At 40.0% G+C, this 17,528-nt stretch overlaps 1 protein-coding gene across 4 annotated transcripts in view; it reads right to left on the reverse strand.

Annotated features, from left to right (window-relative positions):
* The window catches only part of PDE1C (phosphodiesterase 1C), a 391,546-nt gene that overhangs the window by 15,589 nt on the left and 358,429 nt on the right, over positions 1 to 17,528 (reverse strand). For 2 of the 4 annotated variants that reach the window (XM_074900987.1, XM_074900988.1), the window contains one exon: positions 2,862 to 2,927. The exons of 1 other annotated variant lie outside the window; for it this stretch is intronic. In XM_074900987.1, the coding sequence (XP_074757088.1) occupies positions 2,862 to 2,927 (66 nt within the window). Of the gene's footprint in view, positions 1 to 2,861; positions 2,928 to 8,108; positions 11,758 to 17,528 lie in introns of those variants that run through there. One more of the 4 variants, XM_074900990.1, reaches the window with a different exon arrangement.

Below are 17,528 nucleotides of genomic sequence, written 5' to 3' on the forward strand. Positions count from 1 at the left end.
GACTTCCAAATGTTTCCAAGCCAAAGAAAGTAAAATTATGTCACTTAGTGACTGTAAATAATACTTCTGGGTACATCAGTGCTCTGACGGTGCTTTCTCACTATACAAAGTGCAGGCTCCTTGAAAAAATTGTTGATTTATCCTCTTTGCACTGAGACAAAGGAGTCATTCCAGGAGTCAGCAGACATGCACGCAGCAGCCGGGCTCCCTGCGGCACTGTGAGATGTGGCTGAGCAGCCAGGGGACTCTGGTTTCACCAATGGTCAAGCCCAGGGGGGAGCACTGCCAAGGCTCTCTCCTGCACGCAGTCACCTAACCTTGTAAAAGTTCCCCAGCTTTGTGACCTCCTGGGTGTTCCTTCTTCTCATGCACTTCAAATTGACAAGGCACAAATTCAAAAGAGATGCAGAGGACTGACCAACCTGCCAGCAAGGAGATGGACGGGATCCTGCACACACGTGCCTGTTGTCGTCATCGTCACTCCTTCAGAAGTGAGACTAAACCCAATGCAATAAGCTTTTTATTTTATTTTATTTTATTTTTTCCCATTCAGGATGCTGCATGTGATTCACAGAAAGACCAGCAAGGCAGTAACATTTTATCAACTACCAAATTGTGTGTGTTTATTGTTTCTTAACTACACATTAATTAGTGACTTCTTCCAGCATAAGCAACCCCCCCTAAACATAATCTACATAGAGCATAAAGTAACAACAGCATGAGAAGGGCTGATTTGCAAACCTTACTGGCGTAAACAGTTTGCTGTGTAAGCCATGGTAACAGGGCATGGGTAGGAAGGTATCAGTGTTAAACAGCCAAATAGAGAAAACCCACTGCGTCCCTAAACCAGTCAGTGCCAAAACATACACTGAGGTGGGAGATGTCTAATGAAGAGCGTGTCAAAACACAGCTAGTTATTTCCATATGTGCCAGACAGAAGGCACTTTCCTATAATTCAACATGACATCGTCACAGCGAGTATCGGTACTGGAAGGCTGGACTGGCAACAAAGCCACAGTGACTTTTTGCAAAAAGAGACACTATTAGGTTGATTGCTCCCCTCTCTTGAAGGTGGGTCCTCCCTGCTGCTGTTTTTCTAATAACAGTTAACAGATCCCTAGATCAGATAGTCTTAAAGGGAAGTCAGTGTTATCATTCCCAAACAGATGAGGAAACAGGGGCATACAAGAATTATTTAAAAGCAGGGTCATTTACCAAGTCATCAATAATGAAGGGACTCTACCTGGTAGCTTATATCAACACCCTCTTGTCTGCGTTTATATTCTCTGCCGCCTTATTCTAAGGGTGGTCTGCAGGCTCAGAACAAGGATCATGCATAAGAAGGTATGTGGGATTTGTTGTTTGCAGATACTCATTAATGGATTGATGGGTTGAAAGTGGTATAACATTGGAGAAATGGATGAAACATCCTGTGTAAGCACTGCTTGTTAAAAATAAATCAGGGACCAATACAAATATGTGCAAATTTATAAAAAGTGAGCTAGTTTTGAAATTAGATCTGTTTACATTAGATGAGAGTTATGGCTGTAGCGTAACATGAATGTTTCATTCCACAATGTTTCCTTAAAACATTTTTTTTCTCCAAAAAGCAAGACCTCTCCAAAATCTCTACAAAGAGCAAGACCTCTAAATGCCACCTGCAAGAAAATCTTGGGTGAAAACATCCAGAGTAATAGCCTCTCCTGTGAACACAAATATAAGAATTTAACAATTGCTGTGACCCTATGAGAAATAATATATACAGGTGATACTTACGGTCACTGCCAATGATGAGAAACTCGAGAAGTTAAGAGGATGTATTTATATTTCTAGTTCCATGCTTTCTATCTTAAAAATGTCTGGCATTACGTGATGTGAGCACGCTGTTCAGACATTTAAATTTTACTTTCAGTGATTGTCCATTCTTGTTCTCAAGCAGAACAGTAATTCCTGGAGCACATCGTTTTACTAGGGGAATATAGCGTTTTGAACTCGCACATTCCTGCTTATTCTTTTTCTTACGCCCAAGCAGTGGCTGCAGCTGTGCCTGGGGAAACAATCTGCTAAGGTGGCAGCTGCTGAAGAGCATCACACCACGAACAGCTTGGAGAACTGAAACAGTGCAGCAACATGCTACTGCGCATTGGCACCTGTATGCGGAGCCACACTATACCTCATCTGCTGGCACTGATCAAAATACCTCTAATAAAACTTTCTAGACACTTTGCTTGAAGTTTGGAGGTTTTTTTCTTGGTGAATTATTGTTGTCTTCCTGCAGACTTACTCTTTCTTTAACCTACTGTGAATTATACATCTATGAATACCCTTGCATATGCACATGCAAGATAGTATATTGTTCATGCAAAGACATTATTGTGTTCAACTGCTTCATATTACCCTCCTTTTATTCTAACAGTTGTGTGGAACAAAGATGAAGGGGGTAAGAAAATGGTTATCGAGGTGAAATAGAGACAGCAGGATTTGGTAGATGGGAAGGGCACAAAAAAAGCAATGCTTTTTCCACAAAACAGCCTTTTTTCCCTTCAGTATCTAAGTCCATGTGATAAAGGCCCAAATTAATTTGCTGATTGAATTAAAATAGTCTGTGAAATCTGCACTGCAAGTCACAAAACATAAGGTATTTATTTAAAAAAACTGAAGTACGGTAAAGACCATTAAAAAGAACAGTTCATTTGTTCAATTTCAGTGAATCCGTTTAACTTTTTTAATGTAATGTGTAAAAGTCACGCCTACCTGGAGAGGAAGTCATCTGTGTCCATCTCCCAGACAGAAGGCACTGTGAGTGCCTATTTCTAAAGCTGCACATATAAGCAAATTAGAGTGAGGTGGTACCAACTGACCTGGCAATGTAAGGTGGTTTGCTGAGGAACCCAGGCCTCGTAAGACAGCTGAACGTCGTGATGGACCTTTAAAGAGAAAGAGTAGATTCAGCAGAAATGGATGAACGGTACTCCCACCAGCCATGAAAATGCTTTTTGTAGTGCTGCCACCACTTACGAGGTGTTTGTTGTCTCTTGCTGCCACTTCTTATCCATGGTTTTAGGTGAGGCTAACTTTGAAAGTAGTCTCACTTCTGGAGACCTTTCCATCTAAAGGAGTCAAAGTTTGATAAATGTATCTTTCTTCTTTTTATCATTTACTGGGTTTGGGTGGAGATACCTGAGTTATTGATTCTGCGTTTCACATTCTTAAGTTTTGGACCTATGATGCCAGATGTCAGACAGCCTTCCCTTCAGGTACCTCCGTGTCCTCACAGAACTGGCAGTTGACAGTTTTGTTGCCCAACACAGCTGTGAAGGCAGTTACACAACACTTACCTTGCTTCTGTGGCAGTTCAGCAAGCGGCTGACATCACTTTGGGGACCACCAGTTGGTAACAACTCCGGACATCTATGTCATGGGCTACACATGCCAGAGAAAGGACTCTGATACTGGATGTGCAAGCAGAGGTGAGTCACCCAGATATTTAGATGCCTTTTCCAAAAAATCTTTTCTTGTTTATGTGGTAGTCATTTCCAATTTTACGATCACAGTCAATTATATCAACACCCTAAATATCTAACAGAAATTGGCAGCTTGGGTTCATCTCTACTTGCACTGGACTGGAGGTACATGCAGACTCAGACTAAGCTGGTAAGGTATAAGAATACAAGCAGCTACAGTGGCAAGCACATTGCATGTTCTTCAGGGAATCAAGACCAGTGAACCTCCCAGAGAGGAAAGGAGTGAATTAAAACTGGAATTTCGGGAAAAAGGGAACACACAAAGCCTTTCACGCTTGTATTGAACATCTCTGAACTTTACATCCTCCTTAGAGAGAATGGCTTTGTCTCTGCCACTCTTTTTTTTTTTTTTTTTTTTTTTTTTTTTAAGGCAAAGATCAAATAATAAAACAGCAACAGCAAGGGAAAATTCTGGTCATTACTTGTGTGGAGTGATGACTACCCCAGAGACACTGCCCCAGTCTACGATACTTTGTAGAAAGTGCTATGTAGAGATGTAGCTGAAATGCTGTGAAAGCAGGTCTATAACCAGTACTGGAGGACAAGACCAGCTCTGTGGGATCGATACTCATCACACAAGAAAAAAATCACACGAGCAAGTGTTTCAGTGGGCATGAGAGCAGTGTGCTGTTGTTGGTTTAGATGCTCTTATGGTCTGTGATTTCAGTCAAAAGAGAAAAAGGGAAAGGCGAGGTTGACATGTCTGATCTCCAAACAGGTAAAGATTTACACTGGGGATTCTTAAATATGCTATTTGAAGTCTCTACCTCAATTTCCCTGTCTTCAGAAATTAGCTGATGCCCCTAACTCCTCCTCACAGGGGCAAGTGATGAACCATGACTGTGATCCAAGCAATATTCCCACTATACTTTATGGGGAGCTGGACGCTGGAAAGCAAAAGGCAAGTGCCATGTCTGGATCAGATGTAGAAAGCACCAGAACAAAATGAACCCTTCTACAACTTTAATTCAAATGGAGTGGAGACCTCATTGTTTTTATTTGGTAATAGGATGAACATACATGGACTCAGTTACAGAAAAACTGGAATGTTGAAAAATGTTTTATACATTTAGAGACCACAAGCCTCCTCTTTCAAATAAGGAACTAAATATAAATATATATTGTTTAAAATTATTCTCAGAACAGTTGAGAATACCTGACATTGCATGGCATCATTCATTTCGGGTTTGCATTTTTTTTTTCCTTATGAGTCTTAACAAACCAAATAGGATGTTTTTTATTACCCTACCCACCCTGTCTCAAGAGCAAACGTGTTGACTTTTGCTTTCAGCATGTTTTTTAATATGTTTTCTATCCCTGCTGCAAAATACCGTAACAACCTGCCTCTTTCTTCCTCAAAAAACGTTAGAGAACAGGTGTCTTGTTTATTTTAGTTCAGTTCAAGAAAGACATCTCCATTATCAGTACTGCTAATATAAATATACTCTAAAGTTTATGTTAAACTTCGTACATAGAATTCCCTGCAGAATGCTAGCTGAGAAAAGGTTATTTTACAAGACCAAGATCCTTGAATTTGGTTAATTTCCCCTTATCCTTCCTACCAATAAGCTTAATGTTTCTTAACTTTATTTGGGGCCTGTCACTATAGGGTTAACCACAAGAGCAGTGAAATCTACTGTCACAGACAAGCCACAATGTCGACCCTTCTTCCCTGCTGAAGGTAGGTGAAGCTGGGATATGACTTTGATTGAAGTGCCTACAAGCGTCATCATAACAAAGAGAGAGATATAGTCTTATTTAAACACATTGTGGCGGCAACAGCTCCTACCACAGCAAAGGAACACAGAGCTACCCCAAGCATTTGCTTGGCACAGACAGCCCTGTTCGGAATTAGCTGTATATGTTCCGGTTATTTAGTCTTTGGCCCCAGACACTCGGTGGGACCAGCAGGACTTTGCATGCAACTTCCTTTGATTTCAGTGCAACTGAAAGAGTGATCAGGCCCTAGGTGGTATTTCACTCTAAGCTGATGTTGCAAATGCGATGGCTTTTGTCTATTGGGGAAGAAGGGGGAGGGAGAAAAGGGAAGGGAAATACTCCTGTGAGAATCTGGGCCTGTAGACAACCAGAAGGTCTGGTAAAAACCCAACCAGAATCCTACAATAAAAATAGCAAATATTTAAAAAAATTGCATATAAAAGTGTATAAAAATATCATCCAAGCAAGAAGAAAAGGAAAATGCTCCCTCTGTCATTCTACTGCTAGGTTTTATCACTAGAAAACCCCAATGGCCATAAGGAATTTTGTTTGATGAATGCACTCCTACGACCACCAGCAGAGACAATGGGATTATGTATATTCCTCCTACCACTGGGTAGCTTCTAAAACCAGGGTGTTATGAGCACACAGCAGTCAATACATATGCACTTGGAAGAAACTGAAAGAATACAAAATGCCTAGGGTGTGCTGCGAGTCTTGTGAGTGAGTGCTGTCACGCGCTTAGGTATGAGGGTAAATAAATTCACTAAAACTGAGCTTCAGGTCCTCAACCAGCTTGTGTGGAAGTAGCTTCATTTTCTTCTACCCGGTAGTTAAGTCACCAGAGCAGGGAGATCTGATGCCTCAAAGTCCCAGTCCTGCTTGGGTACAGGTCAGAACCCTTGGTGTTTGCGGGGGATCAAAAGGGACATTGCGGCAATGAGAGGGCAGCTCAGCAAGTGGAAATGCATGGCCAGCATTTCATTTTAACAGAAGATAATGGCACGGGCAGTAGTGACCTGGCCTGCTTCTGCTTTGATCACAGTAATTGGACAGGGAAACGTTTGTCTGGGGTTGCAAAACTGTCTGCCTGTGGAAGCAGGGGGAGCACTACTTTAGGATGCACACCTGACACTAAACAGAGACTGGAGCAGACATGCTCATGTTGTAGGTAACACAAGCGGGAAAAACCTCTGCACCCACTTCGGATGGAGCTGAATTTATGCCTTAAAATGTGAAAGCATGCTTTTTTCCCTCCTTTCTAGCTGGCCAGCACGGTTGCCCACTCCCCGGAACAATTTCCATGGAGTCAGTACTGCAGGGCTCCTTCCCATCCTCAGCCAAGATGTTCCTGCTTTTGAGTGCTGATGTTCAGACACTACACCAGCACAGCTCTGACATCAGCATTGGTTCAACGTGTGCAAAAGCACAGGATCGCTCTGTTGTTTGCAGTTATTGGGTGAGGTGATGGATTAAAACAGAGTAACAGAGAAGGACTTGATTATGCTGTCATTTGCTGAGTACAAATAGCTAACGTGGTTAGCAGAGGATGATGAGTTTCATCATTATAAAAAGAAACGTGATGAAAAAGAAGCCAATAAGAAATACTTAGGACCATCTCATGAGTTCCTGGAGATGGACTAGTTTATCTACTTGAAGCAAAAAAAAGTACTGTCCTTGTCAGATTCCATAATTTCTAATTTGAATAGGTTATTGTACTTTTTAATTAAAAGTCATGATTGGGACCCACCATAGAATTTGCAAGGACTAACAGCAGAAGTATTTGCCTTTAGATAAGTGAGCTCACGGACTTTCTGATTACAAAGCAGCACAGCACTATCGGCTATTTAGTTTGAAATAGTTTTGCTTCCAGATTGAGTTTATAAGACTCTGTAAGTACATATACAAACATTGGCATATTCAAAGGGTAGTTTGCAAAAACCACCACCATATACCATTTTTCTCTGGCATAACCAACTACATTTTGGAAAGTTTCTCTCCAACTACAAAATTTATGCTTGAAAAAAGAAACATCAAGAAAAATGAATTTGTCTCTTTCATTCACCCATCAGGAACCAGGCTTCCAAATTCCAAATTTACTCTGATGGCTAAATGTCCTACTGTATTAATACATAGTGTGTTTACACCAGATGGAGCTATACAAAAGGCTGCACTTTCAGATAAACATCAGTCTGCCTGGATTTACTACTCTGAAATATGTTTTAAGTTTAAAATTGCAAAATTTCTTTTTTTAATCTACCACATATTTTATCATCTGGAAAAAAAAAAAAAAAAAGTTGCCTTCTGGCATCTATCTTTTTTGTCAAACATGGAAAACAGTAGTGACATCCATCATCTCTTTACAACTAAACATAGACTTCTGACCATATAACTTTGCAAAAAATCATGTGCAGTTTGTAAGGAAAGCTGATTGACTTAAGCATTTTGAGAGCGTACCTCACATGTTTTTGCATTAAAAACAATTAATTAAAAAAATATACAAATCCCTTTTTTTACATGTGTGAACACTTGCATGTTGTCACAGAAATGCAAGGTTCAAAACACTGATTGAGTGCAGCCCAGAGAACTGTCACCCTTTGGGCCATTTAAATAATTAACAGGATACAATGAGGGTGGTGAAACACTGGAACAGGTTGCCCAGAGAGGTGACAGATGCCCCATCCCTGGAAATACTCAAGGCCAGGCTCTGAGCAACCTGATCTAGTTGAAGATGTCAGCTGAAAATGGGGGTTGAACTAGATAACCTTTAACGGTCCCTTCCAATCCAAACTATTCTGATTCTATGATACTATGATTCTATAAAAACATATTGCTTCCTTTTTTTTTCTTTTTTTTTTTAAAAAAAATTTTTATTTTTAATTATAGTGTGTCCAAGAGTTCAAGCACTACATCACCATGAGTCAAATGTCTGCTAATTCCCTGAACACCAGTCCCAACTAAAGGCAAAAGCACTGATAGGGATACTTGCAAAGGTATTCCTTCCTATTTTAAGGGTGTAATGTGCCTGAATTCTTCCTCTCAAGTTACACAAGAGTTTCTGGGAAGCAGAAGATGCCTGGTGCTCTTCCAGCAAGGCAGAGCTTTCTGGGAGCACCAGCAGTCCCTGCGCAGAGGCAGAAGAGCGCTGTCTTTATCACACAGCTTCCCAGCCTGTGCCTACTGGTGGGTCCTCACAAATAATTCTGTAGAATTTCAGCATGAGGCCAATGGCACGGGCCTTAAATTTTCAGAATTTCTGGCTTATTCATTGCTTGAATAGTCTTACTGCGGATGGAAAAGGAAGGCATCTGAAAAGATAATTTCAATACATATGGGGAAAGTTAGTTAAGGATGTAAAACCAGAAATTCTTTCTCACTCTTTGTAAACACAGGCCATTAGCTGATGAACATCTCATTTTCCGTCTTTTTTTTTTTTTTTTGTAGTTTCCTTTTGTGGAATAAAGTAAGAGAAAGCAGTTTTGTATATTTTTTTTTAATATTTATTATTTTTTTACACAATTGCACAGTGGCTGATCTCTAGTTTAACTGGGAGGTGTCTAAACATACCATTCCTTGGCTCACAATGCACTAGCACAATGCTGCAGAGTGTTCTCAGGAGGTGGGGAGGCAGAATAGAGGAATGTAGGTGTGATCCTGGGAGGGGACCCCACGATAGATGCTTTCATCTGGCCTAGTCTCTTTGTAGGTTTTCAATTTCTAGATTTTCCTTTCACTTTATATATTTCCAAGTTAATAGATTTCATGGGCATTTCTTCGCATGACAAAAAATTCTTAAAAATGCTAATAATCCTCTGTAGTTTATTCAAATGATTTTAAAAGAGCAGGAGAATGTTAGAGCTAGCTCTGACTGCCTGCATATTGCAAAACATTTTGCTGCATACCTGTGTGCTGAGATCAGTAACTCTGACCATAGCATCTCTTCTAGAATGGCAGCTCTGATCGGTAGTCCCCAAGAGATGGCAAATCTACCACTTAGTTATCAGCTCCTGCCAGTGGGGAACAACCCTAACACTGAGGAAAAACATTTTCCAGTCTGATTTCACACCTTTGTGCCAGTGCATGAGAAACAAGAACTGACTAGCCATGAATCAAGCAGTCTGGCTTTGCTCTCTAAAAGCTGTCACTCCCAGAAAGAAAAGAAAGTATATTATCAGAAACAGATGAAGATTCAGGTTTTTAAAATTATTATTATTATTATTCTACTGTGCATAATCTAAGGCATCTTTAGTCACTGTACATTAGGTAAGGGTAACTTAAAAAATATTGACTAACTCATCCTGTACCTCTGACCAGCCACTCAGTGAGGGTATGTTCTCCCTGACTTCAGGGAAAAGCCAGATGAACCAGGGACTGAATCACCACTGTGGTATTCAGCTCTGCATATTTCATCAACGTGCCTTCAAAGAGCCTGGTCAGAGCTGGAAGTCATATTCTACCACGCTTATCGGGGTTGAATGCTGATGGAGGAGGGGAAAAGGGGAGGTGGGAAAGTGCTACGTGGTGACACAGCCTGTCACACAACATGGAGCGTGCTCAACGCTGGCTGCGGGGCCACTGTCCTTCCAGCACCCCGGTTTCCTCAGAAAATCTACCCCAGAGCTACCATTGAACCAGGAGCTCATAATGGGAACACTATGTGCCCTTATATTTATTTTATTTAAATTAGTTGCTCCAGTGAAGCCAACTATGAGTTCTAAGAACCGCAAGAGTTATTTTTGTACTTCTTCCTTCTGAAAACATGTGATTGAAGTGCAACCTTTTCACAGTATGAACCTAATCTAAATCTCTAGCTTTGAACAAACTCAAACGCTGGTGTCCAAAAAAAGACCTCAAAATATCTCTAGCCTCAATAATCAAAATCCCAAATACAAATACTCCTGAGTGAGAAGGTATTCACATTTAAATGTGGATTTAGGCTAAGCTCACTGCTGTGATTTCTCCTAGTGTCACGGGAAGCTTGTCCCTGTACATGCACAGTTTAAGTAGGAACAGAGACTCAAGCTCTAATATAGGCTGGTGATAAAGTCCTGTGCTTTTGAATGCGAAAAGGAAACACCGAAGATTTACCTTCCCTAAGCCAATGTCTTGCATGTTCTCTACATGAGAGCAGTCTGACTCCTTGTAGAACACATATACAACTAACACAACAAGACCTTATCCTCAACAAAATGGAGTTAGGCAAAAAAACCTAGTTGTATGTGTATGTACGCGTCTTGATTTCCACATAGACAGGTAACGTGACTTACAATTAACTGGATCTCTGCCGAGACCCCAAGCCAGAAAAGCACTTACATACATGTATGACATTTCTCATATAAAGATACTTTCCTGAACCAAGGCCTCAGTGAGTTAGTTTTTAACATTTTCACTTTAAAAGGGGCCAAAATGATGGCTACTTCCTATGTGTCTAACTCCACTGGATGAGACAATTTTATCCACTGACTCCAGCGGTGTATTTAGGACACAATTTTTCATTTTGGTTTTGTCTCTCCATACATCTCCAGCCACACTTTTCCTTTTCTTTGGCCTGTCCATTCAGTCAGTGATGGAAGAAAGACCACACTGAGATGAAAGAAGTAATTGATCCGTGTGATTCCCTGCTGCCCTTCCTCTCTTAGGTCCGACATAGTGGTTACTAGTAGCCCATGAACAAATGTGGGAAACAGCTCATTATCTGTAATCTCAAGTTAAGGCAGGCACATCAAGCAGTACATTACTACATGCTCTCAGAGTCTGACAATAAAATCAGCCCCATGGGAATACCGCTTTCATCAATTATTCCTTTCCTACTACTAACTGCAAAAACAGAACAAAAACAAGGGTTGAGTGAGTCTGCCTGCTGTTTGAAAAACAAAAAGGTTTTGCTATCATTGCATCATCTGGTAAAGACATCAAATCCTAACAAATGGTCAAACGACTACAAATTCACCATTCTTATTAATAAAATCTTCTACAGTGAGGGTAAAACTGATGTCAGATTCTGTCTACCAGCAATTGGAAAAGGCTCTCAGGGGAAAAAATAGAGTAAAAAAAGTGGAGTATTATCAATTTTTTTTTTTTTTTTCTTTTGCATCACCCTAATGTTGGATTCACAAGCTGAGGCATAGGAAAGGGCCATACCAGCTTTTGAAGATGACTCTCATCTATTTACTTGACCTGTCCAGAAAAACAGAACCATTTGCATCAGGAAATCACCACTTTTGTTTTTTAACAAAATCTTCCCAAAACAACAAAAAATGCACACATACACAAACAAAAAAACAAACAAACAAAAATAAAACTGACCCAAAAAACCAAGGCCCCCACCCTAGAACCCAGAGTCATTAACTGTGAAGTAGCCAGTGGGAGGAGGAGTGTTTTGAAAGTTGTTTAACGCCTTCCCCAGAAACTGGTCTTTGCAGAAGGAGGAGGAGAACAGGAATGAAGAAGCTCAGCTAAAATGATGAAAGAAATTTGCAGTCTCTTTTTTTTATATATTTTTATTCTTCTGTATCTGGAAAAAAAAAAAAGAAAAAGAAAAGTGTCAGATGCTGCCTTTCTCCCCTTTGTCCAAGAAGCAGGTAATCTGGGAAAGAAAAAGAAAGGTATCAGTTTATTCAGTCTCTTTTCCTCCAAGCAGTGCAGGTTGGCTTAACTGTTGAAAGGCTGCAAGGTGAGGTGCACCAAAACAATACCTCTTATTGGCTTGGCTGGTAGTACCATTCTGTCCTATACAAAGTGAAATACATTGCTCTCTCACTAATTCAGTGGGAATTCAACCTCTCCCATCAATGGGATCATGTGACAGAATCCAGCATGCTTAGGTCAAGAGATCCCATTGGGTTTCTTTGCTGTAGGCCTCTCTGATCACCCTTGCTCTTTGAGTACCTTTTTGCTCATTGAAAGGAACAATGTTGTACACATGATGTGAGGTGAAGAAAAGAAAATGCTCCAGACACAAAAGAACACTATCTTTTAAAAGCTCCTTTCTCCCAAAGAGCTTGCAATGAAAAGCACAGACTTATGCATAGATAGGTGCCTGAGATCTAACAAAATACATGCATTTTACAATCTGCTTGACTCCTCTGTTAAATATTTATAATCCCTGGGCCTCAAAATTAGGCTATATTTGACTAAAATCATCCTGAACATACAAACATAACTGTTTCCTATGTAGTTATACCACAAGAGAATCTTCACAATGAACAGATCTCCTTGAGGAAGAAATGTAGACAAGAAACTTCTTTCTTTATTTCTAGTGAAAGAGGACAGTTTCTAATGTAAGAGGACTCTCTTTCCAACCCTTCTCATACCCTCCTCTAGAAATCCTCTGGAAAAGCTTCGAACAGGAACATGAACATTATATTCTATATTGGCTGTCCCAACCAGCTATCTGAATATCCCTGGCACTCTGCTTAGCTACTGTTATTCTGACAATCCTTATGTCAGCGGAGTCTGAAAGTGCATTTGAAAAGGTCTCTCAACCAAGGACATTCAGCCCAAGGGCAGACTAATTTATCCGTAAGGCTGGGCATGCCTCGAAAAATGTGATTACATCAGAATCTTTTTGGGTCCCTTTCAGAAAATCAGTTTCTTTGGTCTTCAATAATATATTGCCTTTTTTTTTTTTTTTTTTTTTTTTTTTAAGGAATATTTGGGCAGAGGAAAAAAAGGGCTAGCAAAACAAAAATCTAAGGCTTTGCTGCTGGATTGCATTATCTCTGATGAAAGTATACAGTTGCTGCACAGATCTGCACTGAGTTGGTCTCATTTTCTTCTACAGTACAGTTAGCAGTGGGACTTTTCCTTTCAGGATGGTCCCCTGTAGGTTGCTACTACAATATCTTGCTCGCTAACGCAATTCTAAGGCGCTGCTGTAAAGAATTAGACTTTCAGCATTACACTGGGTTTATTAAGGCTGAATTGTCACATTCCCAGCACTACTGACAGCATAATCTACATTAGGCAATAGTAACAGCCATAACAACAGTATTACACTTCTTTGATGTCTCCTATCTAAAAAGTTCAGCCTGATTTACTGTCATTAACAGGATCATAACAATCCTGTGAGATGTATCATTAGCCACATTTTAAACAGAAAAGGCTGACCCAGAAGGAAAGGTAATCATTTGGGACATGTGGACTAAATGACATCTTTGAGCAGTAATTATTTCTGAATCTCCTAAATGATTTGCTGAATCACAGCAGGAATCTGAAACAGAGCTCAAAGTACCACCCAACATGCCCTTCCCTTCCTATGCCATCCATACTCACAAAACTTTTAACCCCTCCCATCCCCATTAATGAAACAAGGGAAAATGCAATGTTTTTTCCAGACCTTAGAAGTTCCCTGTGGAGAACTGAGTCATATATTGCTTTTTGCTTCTGTTAGCCACATCATCAGCTCCAGTAAGAACATTCCAGTACAGCATTTGCTTCGAACTGTTTTTCTACTTGGTGGAGCAGATGTTCTGGTTTCCCAGCAGAATTTCCCTTTGGATACAACGTCGCTTCCTAACAACTACCTTAACCTTGGATGTGATTCAGCCTCTTTTTCATTTCAGCACAATGGATTTGGTGCAAATATTAGTACTTATCAACAGAGCTAATTGAAAGAGGAAAAAGAATTAATATGCAGCGCTCAGTACACAAGAAGACTTTAAGTATTTCGCTTGGCATATATTGAATTTCATTATCTGAAACAGCCCCGTCTGAATGAACATCTCAGTCCTTCAGTGTCACTGACGAGTTTATATTGTTTGTCAAGGTTGAGTTCTGGCCTTCCCCTTGATCACTAATGCAAATACCAGTGACTTCTACAGCTCTTCATGTGATACCAGCGCCCACTCTGAGGGGGTTATTAGGTCAATTTCTGCTATCAGCTTGTAGTTTATACTAAGGCATTTTTAACTTCTGCTTGCTGGACTATGAATGTATATATTTAGTGTGTTACTATACAGTCTGATGTGCTGAAGTGAAAACACGCTGTGGTTCGTCTTTTCCTTCACACAGAATTACTCAGTGTACGACTGTATCCATACACCAAGGAAGCTGGCTGTCAGTTTTGCACAATCAGTGATTAATTTCACACATTTGCCTTTCTTTTTGTGATAAAACAAATCCTTCGGAGTCCAAGGCCTTACAAGAACTACCCATTTTAGCAGTTGGCATTTATTATGCCTGTCTAATGCAAACTTTCACAATCTGTTATCCAGTTGGAGAACAGGAACAGAGCCCCAGAGGCATTTAGACTGAGGTGAGAGTTTAGACTAACTCAAAAACTACACCTTTACTATAATGACTCATGATTCTCACCGAGTGCAAATCGCAGGCATGGTGCTGTTTGTACCAGCTGGAAATGGAGAGCTGACGTCCCCTGGCACTGATTCTGAAGGCGGCCAGCTCTGCTGCTCCAGCCAAACGCCCGCCCTTCCCCTCCATCCCTTCCTCCTCAGCTGCTGAAAGCCCAGTGCTGCCTGGAGAGGGCTCAGGACACATCCCCACAGCCTCCAGTGCTGGGCCAAGCTGTCAGGACAAGACTGAGCCTTGTGGTTTTTAAATTGCATTTAAAAGAAAACTCTGTTTTCTTCTCTCTTAAAAAAAAAAAAAAAAGAAACAACAAACCCGCTGAATGCAGACTGCAGAACAGCATGATGTGGAATAAGGATTTCACGGGCAGGTTTTTTTTTCACAAACTACTTAACTTGCTTGACAATCCCTGTCTGTGAAAGTGTTTGTGAGGTTATTGCATGGTCCCTGTTTCCTTTGCTCAAATACGCATTCCTTCAGCATTATAACCATACTTAACTATGAAGGAACCACAAGATAACACCACAATTATCTAGGACTACACACTGAGATTTTCTTTCTAAGCAGCCTGTGGTAACCTTGCAGTTCACTTGTGAGAAGGTAGTGCTTAGCATGAACAAATCTCATCTTCTCAGCATGCTGCATGAGCACTTCTACAGAATGGGAGAACTCCACCACACCACCAAATAATGTTGTCCTTGAGGTACTATTACCACAAATTAGAGTTTTAATACACAGACAAAGCAAAAGAAGAGAGCCTCAGTTAACCATATTCATTCAGTACTTGTTGATCTCCCTGCGATTATGCCTTTTCATGCTTTTATGATGTAACATTATAAAGATATCAACCAAAAAACCAGCATACAATTATATCAAAATGAACATTTTTGCATTTTGTATATTTTATTCTTGAAAATTTAGGGGCAAAAAGTGAATTCTACAGGTTTTCTGCTGTCTATTAAAATAATTCTCTTGTCACACCCCAATAACCATGTGTGTTACACAGACTGTCAGTGTCATGTACTAACATAAACCGCAGATATCAAAAGGGTTGCACTTGAAGGAAAGTTGAATACACAAAGTTTACACATGCTATGACTCTTCAGCCTGAAAAGTGAGAGTTGCGGGGAGAATCTAATAAAAGGTAAATGAAATTATGAGTGGCACTATGAATGTGAATAGGGGACAACTACTCACTGTATCTCACAGTCCAAGAAGGGGGTTATCAAGTGACATTATCAAGCAGTCAATTTGAAACCAGTCAAAAGATGTGATTTTTCACATAATGCCTAAGTAAATTTTGAATTGTACTGCCTCAGTGCCCAGTACACAAAGAGTACCAGAGCTCTAAAGATAATTAGACAAATAATGGAAGAAAAATCTATCAGAGGCTATCCAAGTCAGAGATTTGACCTCTGTCTTAGCTCTCTGGAAGATAGAAAGGTGTAGGGGGGAGGCATTGCTCTGCTTTTTTTCTTTGTTCATTAAGATCTCTGCTATAAAGTGTTGTCAGGTAGGTGATAGAGAGCTAAAGGGACTTTTAGTCTGACCCAGCATGGTTGTTCAAGTCGTCCTAGAAAAACTGACATATTTGAAAGTAGCGTCTACCCTCACTTATTAAAAGCCTATGCTTTTCAGGATAACACTATTCCAAACTCTGCTCTCCTCCAGCACCCTGCTCCACCCAGGCACTGGGTGAAATGACAACACAAATGACAAATTGTTATATGGCACTTGATACCATAAAACGATCACTACTGATGCAGTGCGCAATGAGGGGAGATAATAGTCTGAGTAAATGTGTCTCAGATAACCCATAATCCGAAAGGTAGTTATCCTTCCTACCACAAATGATGGAAGTATTTGCAGCTGGTGGGGCAGATTGCCAAATCTGCCACTTTCAATTCCTTTTGTGGACTCACTCAGCATCTTGCAGGAGTGACCCCTTAATTCTGTGAGTTTATTCCCAAAAGCCTGGGTATTTCTTGTCTCCCTTGAGTGCTAAAGTATGCTCAGTTGTAACCTGTCCCCATCTAAAAAGCTCTGCTAAAACTACTACTCCTAGTGCTCAGATTAAAATAAAGATATCAAAAATCTCAGTGCTCAGCTCTCAGCATTGGATGATCCTGTCTCCTGTTGAAGCTATTTGAAAGCCTTTTCAAAGAAAATTAAGACAGTGAAGAAATAAATTCTGCATATTTCTAGTATAATATTCTCTTGCTTCTGTTGCACCAGAGGTGAATAAGGCCTAAGAAACAAAGTTCAGAAGATCAGTGAAATAAAGAAGAAATATGTGTTATGAGTTAATTCATACCCATTTTCTGTCTTTTTAATGGATGAGAAACTTTAGAGTGATTATTTTTTTCCAAAGAAAACAGAATGTTACTCAAAGGTGCCTGTGTCCTGTTTAAAGCAAGGGAAAACAAGAATAAATGCTGTTGGGAAAAAGTTTTGAATACTTGTTTTAACTGAATTTAAATATCATCATTCTAATTTAGCAGATGACCCAAGTGCTTAACATTCATTTTGCTAGGAGGAAAAATAACATTAGCATAGAAGGTATTCTGATTTTTGAGCTTTGGCACATAATTACTCCTAAATCATTCATGACGTCAAAAGATTTCTAGTCCTGTTCACACTGATGATGAATTTTATGTTTGCTTGACAGCTTGTATTACACTTGACCTGAGATCACATCAGTGATAGAAGAGATTAGCTTTGCTTTAATATATGTTGTTTGCTTACCAGCACATTATGGAAATACGTAGCAGCAGAGGAAAACACAATGAATACATTGGCAAAAGTTTGGTTACACCAAATAATGTTCGAGTTGCCTGAGTAAAGCATGTATGAAAGAAACCAGACACTTATTATGCAAAGTGACCTACAGACATAAGTGAGAAAGCTTATTCTATTTCTGATAATCAAACATAATTCAAAGCTCTGAACATGTTTGGGATAAAAGCTAGACCATGG

Source organism: Athene noctua, chromosome 2 (genome assembly GCF_965140245.1).
Source record: "Athene noctua chromosome 2, bAthNoc1.hap1.1, whole genome shotgun sequence".
Classification (NCBI taxonomy): Eukaryota; Metazoa; Chordata; class Aves; order Strigiformes; family Strigidae; genus Athene; species Athene noctua.